Source organism: Mus pahari, chromosome 17 (assembly GCF_900095145.1).
Source record: "Mus pahari chromosome 17, PAHARI_EIJ_v1.1, whole genome shotgun sequence".
NCBI lineage: Eukaryota > Metazoa > Chordata > Mammalia > Rodentia > Muridae > Mus > Mus pahari.
This window is the reverse complement of record NC_034606.1, coordinates 41,403,083-41,410,790: the sequence shown is the minus strand read 5'-3', so window position 1 is coordinate 41,410,790 and position 7,708 is coordinate 41,403,083. Positions and strand designations below refer to the sequence as shown.

The 7,708-nt window shown below is 54.3% G+C and overlaps 2 protein-coding genes across 2 annotated transcripts; one reads left to right on the top strand and one right to left on the bottom strand.

Moving 5' to 3' along the window:
* Window positions 1-1,491: 1,491 nt before the first annotated feature.
* On the top strand, window positions 1,492-4,472 carry LOC110335329 (testis-specific serine/threonine-protein kinase 5). Its single transcript, XM_021217415.1, has 8 exons — window positions 1,492-1,949; window positions 2,283-2,390; window positions 2,564-2,766; window positions 2,844-2,899; window positions 3,243-3,375; window positions 3,457-3,572; window positions 3,948-4,079; window positions 4,165-4,472. Exons 1-8 carry the CDS (start codon window positions 1,746-1,748, stop codon window positions 4,329-4,331), a joined length of 1,119 nt encoding a protein of 372 aa, XP_021073074.1. The 5' UTR covers window positions 1,492-1,745; the 3' UTR covers window positions 4,332-4,472.
* A 111-nt stretch (window positions 4,473-4,583) lies between these two features.
* On the bottom strand, window positions 4,584-7,377 carry Hgh1 (HGH1 homolog). Its single transcript, XM_021217103.2, has 6 exons — window positions 6,724-7,377; window positions 6,541-6,641; window positions 6,343-6,441; window positions 6,062-6,153; window positions 5,862-5,984; window positions 4,584-5,783 (listed from the first exon to the last, which is right to left on the bottom strand). Exons 1-6 carry the CDS (start codon window positions 7,335-7,337, stop codon window positions 5,631-5,633), a joined length of 1,182 nt encoding a protein of 393 aa, XP_021072762.1. The 5' UTR covers window positions 7,338-7,377; the 3' UTR covers window positions 4,584-5,630.
* Window positions 7,378-7,708: the final 331 nt, after the last annotated feature.

The window sequence follows — 7,708 nt, the reverse complement described above, 5'->3', positions numbered from 1 at the left end:
TGGAACTCACTTTGTAGACCTGGCAGGCCTCGAACTCAGAAATCCGCCTGCCTCTGCCTCCCGAGTGCTGGGATTAAAGGCATGCGCCACCACGCCCGGCTCGATTCTCAACCTTCTTAATGCTGTGACTTCATGTTATGGTAACTCCAAACCATGAAACTATTTTTGGGCTGGCGAGATGGCTCAGTGGTTAAGAGTACTGACTACTCTTCCGAAGGTCCAGAGTTCAAATTCCAGCAACCACATGGTGGCTCACAACCATCTGTAATGAGATCTGATGCCCTCTTCTGGTGTATGAAGACAACAGTGTACTTTACTTATAATAATAAATCTTTTTAAAAAATCATTTTCATTGCTGTAGCTGGTCTTTTACTACTTTGTGGGTCCTTTATCCACCCCTCCGTTTCACTCCCTAACATTAGGAGAGAAACAAGGAGAGAGGGGAGAGACCGAGAGAGGAAGGGAAGGGGGATCCCTGATTTTAATTTCTTTCCTTTTGTTTCTTCTTTGACCATAGCTACTAACAATCCATAACCAACCTCCCTAAATGACCAACAACTAACCACCCTGCCTCTTGGGGGCCCTCACATTTATGTACCCTCTGAAAAGTTCTCAAAATTCCAAGTGTCCCGCCATTGCAGAAATTATCTGCAGCTGGCAAAACCACGCCTCTCCCAGAGCACAAGGCAAATCGTGGTCAGCTGCTGTGGACAGCCGAATCGCCCTGAATCCCTACACCTGGGATTAAAAAGAAAGTGTGTTCTTTGTGTGTGTGTGTGTGTGTGTAAGGGAACAAAACTTCTAGAATTCTCAAAAATGTCATTACACATTGCTACTTCATAACTGTATCTATGCTACTGCCATGAATCATAATGTAAATATCTGTGTTTTCTGATGGTCTTTGGTACCCTCAAAGGGGTTGAGACCCACTGCGGTAGAGGAAGACCAGATTAGAGGATACTGGACCCTTGCCACTCCTGACTCTTTAGCAGTGACCTTGGTTAGCATCTCCTCCTCAAAGAATGAAACAGCAGCTGAATCTCTTGACTCCTGAGATCCTTAGAAGACTTAACCCTCCTAGCTTCTTTAAAGATCTTGTATAGGGGCAGTAGAAATGGCTCAGCAATTAAGAACACATCTTGTTCTTGCAGGGGACCCAAGTTTAGTTTCCAGCAGCCAGGTCAGGTGGTTCACATCCATCTGTCACCCCAGCTCCAGGAGGTGCAAAGCCTTCGTGGTCCCCCCCCCCCCGCAAAAATAATGAAAAGGCCTTTCTATTCAATCGCATGCAGAGCGGCCGCCCAAAGCCACACCCTGGGGCTAGCCCTTCATATTCCTTCTCATCCCACAAAAGGAGAACCCAGCATCAGATAGGGCTAATCCAGTAAGACAGCTTCAGATATGACAGGGCTTAAGAGGGTACCTTTGAGGACACAATGCAAGTGCATCTCTAGAACCTTCTATTCTAGAACCTACACCCAGTCCTTTGGAGTCTTTACTCTCCAATCAGTCCAGAGCTGTGGAAACCCCCTCCCGAGGCTCTCAACCTATGCTCTTAGCCTAAAACCCCTTACGTTTTCAGAGACCTGACTGTTTTCTCCAAGGGGCAGCAGGTCCCTCCTGGCCTTCTGCTTCCCTGACCCCCTTGCCCTCTGAAACAAGTTAGTCCTCAGCTGCATCCCTGCCCCTGGCTGACGGGCAGTAAGCTGGCCCACCAAGCCCAGTTCTGTGGCGCCCTGCCTTCCATGAGGAGCAGCAGCTGGCGCAAGTCGGATCAGAGGGTGTTCATAGAACAGGTCCGAGAATGCATGAACAACGGTTACTTGCTCTCCTCCAAGAAGATCGGATCTGGTGCTTTCTCCAAGGTCTACCTGGCCTATGCAACACGTGAGCGCATGAAGCACAACCCTAGGCTATCTTCTGACTTACGGGACAAGCGCCACACTATGGTGAGGCGGGCCTGTCACCTTCTCTGTGGGTTCCTTGGGGTACCCTAGCCTGGTTCCAGCAGGCCTGTCCTAACCTCTCTCAGGTACCTTCTAGTTCCCCTTAACTTCCTCTAGAGGACCTGCCTCCTAAGTCCTATTTCTTCTCAGCTTCCCAATGCTCTGTCCTCCAATCCCTCAAACATATATGTACCCAGGACAAAAAGTGAGGCAGGATCTTTCCTTCCAAGGATATTGCTTGCCCAGCCACGTGGAGAAATTGAGCAATGTGTATAAAATAACAGTAGGCCTATTCTTAAGGAGTCTACACACAGTTGAACACTACATCTTCCTCAGGTGGCTATCAAGATTGTATCCATGGCTGAAGCCCCAGCGGAATACTCCAGAAAGTTCCTGCCCCGTGAGATTTTATCACTCAATGCTACCTACAAGCACATGAACATAGTAAGATGGTCCTTACCATGCCTGCACTCTACCCCATGCCCCACTTCACTTGGAACCTCGTTTGTCCTTGCATGGAGAGTCTTCTCTCAACCTGCAACCGAGAGCTAGTCTACCTGACACTCCCGGCCTTCCTCGGGACGACCGTGTACATGGAGTATTGGGGTGTTTGCCAGGTTCAGCTGTATGAGACCTACCAGAACAGCCAGCGGTCCTACCTGGTACTGGAGTTGGCAGCTAGAGGTGACCTGTTGGAGCATATCAACGCAGTGTCAGACCTCCGATGTTGCCCGGGGCTGGAGGAGGAAGAGGCCCGAAGGCTGTTCTGGCAACTGGTCAGCGCTGTGGCCCACTGCCACAATGTTGGCATTGTGCACAGGTGAGGGTGCCATCTGGCCTACCTGCCTACCTGGAGATCTGCTGACCCACGTGACCCCACATTCCCTTCTCCCTCAGGGACTTGAAATGTGAAAATATCCTGTTGGATGACCAGGGCTTCATAAAGCTGACAGGTGAGCCCATACAGCTCCCTCGGTCCGGTTTAATTCTGCACTCCTATCTCCCAATTTCTGCCTATCCCACAGACTCCTGTGGCCCGTAATGACATAGCCCTGACCTTCAGCTCTCCCACAAAGCCTGAATTCAGCTCCTATCTATAGCCTAAACCCATTGACCTGCCCTGCATCCACAGGAGCCCTGCCTACTTTCTCCCTCGTTCTTACAACACACAATTCAGTTCCTTCCCTTCCCAACCCTCACCATCCTAACAGATGTCCTTTTGAACCCACTTTCCCCAACCTGTCCATCACTTGTGTTCCCTTGCCCCTCCCTGCCGGAATCTCCCCCTCTGTGCAGATTTTGGCTTTGCCAACTGGGTGGGGCTCAAGAACTCTCTGCTGAGCACCTTCTGTGGCTCGGTGGCCTACACAGCCCCAGAGATCCTCATGAGTAAGAAGTACAACGGTGAGCAGGCTGATCTGTGGAGCCTGTGAGTACCCCAGGTAGCCCCTGGCAGGACCCGTGGGTGGGCTTAGGAAGGGACAACACCCTGAGGAAGCTGGGTCCCCAGAGGGATCATCCTCCATGCCATGGTGTCTGGGAAGCTGCCCTTCAAGGAACACCAGCCCCATCGCATGCTGAACCTGATTCGTCGAGGTCCCATCTTCAGGCCGGGGCTGTCCCCAGGTGAGCACCACCACACCACGCTCCAAGGCCCAGTTCCAGCCTGGGGGGGGGGGGGAGCGAGACCAGGACCGGCAATGAGAACATGGCATCACCCTACCCTCATGTGCTGGAAAAGTATGGTCCTGAAACTGTATGTTGGGCAAGTCGAGCTGTGGATGGGACTGACTTGGAGGGGTACCAATACTACTGAATATCTAACTTGGCACTTTTGCGGAATACCTCACCCCTCCTCTGCACCTCAGTCCCCTTTTGATAACAGCCCCCAAACCTTTGCCAGGACTAGTAGTGATTCCTGTCAAGCTGCCAACATTTCTGACAGTAGCAGAGTGTGGGTCAGGATTGTGGCAGGCTCCAGCAGTGAGCCCTCCCCTGTAGAGTGCCGGGACCTGATCAGAGGGCTGCTTCAGCTGCATCCGTGTGAACGTCTGGACCTACAGCAGGTGGCTGCTCACTGCTGGATGCTGCCTGCAGAACACATGCTGTCCCCTGCACTTGGAGCTCCCCGAGGTGGGGAACTGCTCACAGCTAATTGGTTGGCCTGCGGGCGGTGTGTCTATCATTCCACATGACCCTCTGCTTTGCTCCATTGCAGAACAGGATTATTCCTGGTCCACAATAGCCCCAGACAACACAGAGCCTGACAGAGATACCAGGCACGCCAAAAGCAAAGGCTCCAGCCCCTCCAGTGGCAGGACATCTCCAAGGAGAGTGTCTCTGGCCCAGCTGTGCAACACCTGGAAGCCTGCACCAGAGCAATAGGTTCTACCACCCTTGGGCTTGGGCGTACCGTGGCATATGGCTGCTCTCTATGTCCCATGTTCCCTAACAGGAACATGGCCGGGCACTCTCTGCTGAATTGAGGGTGGGTGGGTGTGGGAAGATTAAAAAAATGTTCATTCTGTTGAATTATGGATGCAGCTATCTACAACGGTGGGCCAGTAGCCTTTGGGTATCTCCTTGAGGACCTGGGTCAGGGGGAAAACACCAGTCTACACAGTGCATGTGCCAACAGTGTCAAAGCTTTAACAAGAGTGCTGAAGAGCATCATGGGGGGAGGGGAAGAAGACTCCTGGTACCCAATGAAAACACCTAGCCATACATGACAACACATACACCAGTCTTCCAGCTTCAGAGGTATGAAGTGGAACACTGTAAACTCCCTTGAAGACCACAGGTCTCAGGGACCTAGAAGGACCTGCTGCTGAAGAAAACGGCACACACAGGTGGAGCGAGATCTGTGGCTCACAAAGGGGGACACAGTAGAGCAAAACTTGCCACGGTATCTACAGAATTAGGAAGAAGGGGTGCATACACGGAGTAGGCTCCAAATGTTGGGGGTAGGATCGTACAGGGGTAAATGCTGCAAGAACGCGCAGGAGAATCTCTGCAGAGGTAAGCAAGGTGTGCCTGGCCGGCAGGAGCGTCTGGATGTCTTGCAAGGCAACCGAGGCTTGAGGAAGCTAACCAAGGAGCAGGTTCTATCTGAATGGCTAAGTCCCAATTCAACCTGGGAGTAAGGAGGCTGACAGATGAGACAGAGAAACGGGGACAGCAAATGGGAAGCCCAGCAAGTGATCTGAAGACAGGCTCGAGAGGCAGAGCACTCTAGGAAAGGCCTAGGATCCCAGTGTAGTCTGTCTTTTAAGGTCTGGGGCAAGGAAAGCAAGAAGACTCCGAAGGCTGGGGCTCGCTGTGCTGTTTACATCTCTAAGCCTACCCATGCCCAGACCCCGCAGTGCCTTCAGGAATGAAAAACTAATTGGCTTCCCAGGGCTTGCGGTATTTTCAGTCCAGTCCTATCACCGTCTGGGAATAGGCTCCTCATAGCTCCAGTGACCACCGGCATCCTCATCTGTAGGCAGCTGTGACACAGGACCTGGCCAGTTCCGGCTCAGTAGTGTAGCTCTGAACAATGTGCATTACTGCCGGTTGCAACAGGGCACAGGATTGGGCAGTATCCTTGAGCTTCTCAACATTTACTGGGGATTGACGACCCTAGAACCCTGTGCCAACACTGGCAAAGGTGGGTCTGAAGCTGGCATCCAGGCCAAAGGGGCTTCAGATGTGTGGGGCACCCTTGCCTCTTAGCTCTTGATCGAGCTCCTGCTGCTCTTGCTGGTCGAGCTCCTGGAGCTGTCGTTCCACGTCTTCAGGTACCTGCACCTCCAGCAGGTTTTCCATGCCAGCCTCTGGCTCATCACCTATAAGCACCTGCAAGTAGAAGAGGCAGGTGAGAGAGCGGCTTATAAGCCGTTGGCACTTGCCTAGCCTTTCTGACCCTTCACTTACCTGGATAAGCTTCTCGCAAGCCATCCGCACATCGGGCTCTGGCTCCCAGGTGTGTAGCTCTCGAAGGATCAAGTAAGCACCCTGGTCCCGTACCTGTTTCCGACCGGGTGCTGTGGCTGTCAGCTAGGAAGATGGAAAAGGTTACTCAGATGCCAATACAGACTTGTGGAGAGGCATGAACATCCCAGGCCCCTGCTCACCAGCATAATAGCTTCGATGAGCATCTTCCGGATGTCAGCATCCGGCTCCCGTTGCTTGTCTGGTGACAAGTACTGCAGGTCAACAGGCAGCTCTAGGAGTGAGGGTGGGAGACTATTGGTCCCTGGGCTGAACACCCAAGCCCTGATCTGCCTGGGTGAGCTTCCTGTGTGTAACAACCCCCTCCTTAAAGGCTACTGGATGGATGGATGGACTCCAGACATGCACACTTCTCCATCTCCCCCTTGTAGTCTTCCCTGAGGCAACCACCCAAGTCACTCACGGTCCATTTCTTCCTCGGAAAACTCTTCAGGCCCAGCCAAGGGCAGTAGCAAGAAGGGGAGAATGTCGACTTGGGGCCCAAGTAACCACTTGTGGTGTCCTGGAGGTGGGGACAAGGAAGATCAGAATAATGGTCCGTTGGGTCCCTAGGGTCCAATCCCTACCTTAGCAATGGCACCATCCCCTCCTTGTCACTCACGATGTTCAAAACAGCAATTCCGAAGTGTTCCCACCACCCCGCCCCTGCGCACCGAGGAGTCTGTGTACTGGGTAAGAGGCAGCAGCCGTTGGACCACGCACCTGTTGAAAGAAGCTATTCACTGCTGTCCTTGTTCACATCCACTTCCCCACCTTCCCGCCCGCGCAGGCGACTGGGTTTCACCTGTCCGGGTCCAGGAGAAAAGCACGCACCTCTGCCAGCTGGCTAAGGTTGGAGAGCAGCGGCCCCAGGTAATGCAAGGGTGCGGCCACATTGTAGGTAGGCGTGCACAGCGCATTGACCAGCCGCTCCAGACCTAACCGCTCCGGCCCAGCGGTCATCAGCTTCTCCATTAACGCAGCACACGGAGCCGGCTCGCGACTCAGGTTGGCCAGCACTGCAGCCGCCTCTTCAGCCCAGGGCCACTGAGGGTCCAACACGCAGCGCAGCAGGCGGCCGGGCAGCCCCGGGGCCGCCTCCAGCAGCTGCCAGTGCACACCGGAATCAGCAGCCAAGTTCACGAGCGCGCGGGAGGCATCGCGGGAAGGAGCCGGAGCCGGGGCCACCGCAAGGTCGACCAAAGCCCGCAACAACTCTGGCTGTCCCGCCAACAGCGTGCGGCCCGAGCCCGCACCAGTCAGCGCCAGCACGTGCTGCGCCGCGGCCGCCTGCAGGTCGGCTCGCGCTCCGAGCACCAGGAAGGGCAGCAGCTCCGCCGCCTCCGTGTCCGCGCCAGCCTCCTGTCCTAGCGACCCTCGCTCACCGGGGAGCCCCGAACCTACTCCCGGTCCCCGCATGCCGCCAGCAGTCTCAGTTGCTTCTCGAACCCGGAAAGCGGAAGTCGTTAAAACCCTTCCGAGGCTGAGAATCTGCCTGAAGGGGGCGGGGCCGGCCTCGGCGCGAGGCATTGTGGGCCACAGTATTAGGCACCCCGTAAGCTGCTGCAGATGTACCCCCCCTTCCCATCACCACCACCACCACCACCACCTTGCAGGGACTTTTCTGGCTTTTTTGCTTTGCCAGGCTTCAGAACCACGCGGCCAGCACGCATAATTTGAAGCGAAGCTCGGCAGCCCGTGCTCCTGGTGTCCAGAGTGTTTGCTGCCACCAGGACTCCGTGGTGAAAAGGCAGCTTTGGACCAGCCTCTGACACTTTGCAGAGGGGCTA

Coding starts and splice junctions, on each gene's coding strand:
- LOC110335329 (XM_021217415.1), top strand. CDS start 1,746: ATGAGGAGCAGCAGCTGGCGCAAGTCGGATCAGAGGGTGTTCATAGAA. Junction 3,376..3,456: donor CAGGCTGATCTGTGGAGCCT/GTGAGTACCCCA, acceptor CTGGGTCCCCAG/AGGGATCATCCTCCATGCCA. Junction 4,080..4,164: donor TGCACTTGGAGCTCCCCGAG/GTGGGGAACTGC, acceptor GCTCCATTGCAG/AACAGGATTATTCCTGGTCC.
- Hgh1 (XM_021217103.2), bottom strand. CDS start 7,337: ATGCGGGGACCGGGAGTAGGTTCGGGGCTCCCCGGTGAGCGAGGGTCG. Junction 6,154..6,342: donor TTCCGAGGAAGAAATGGACC/GTGAGTGACTTG, acceptor CCTCACTCCTAG/AGCTGCCTGTTGACCTGCAG. Junction 5,784..5,861: donor CTTGCGAGAAGCTTATCCAG/GTAAGTGAAGGG, acceptor TTCTACTTGCAG/GTGCTTATAGGTGATGAGCC.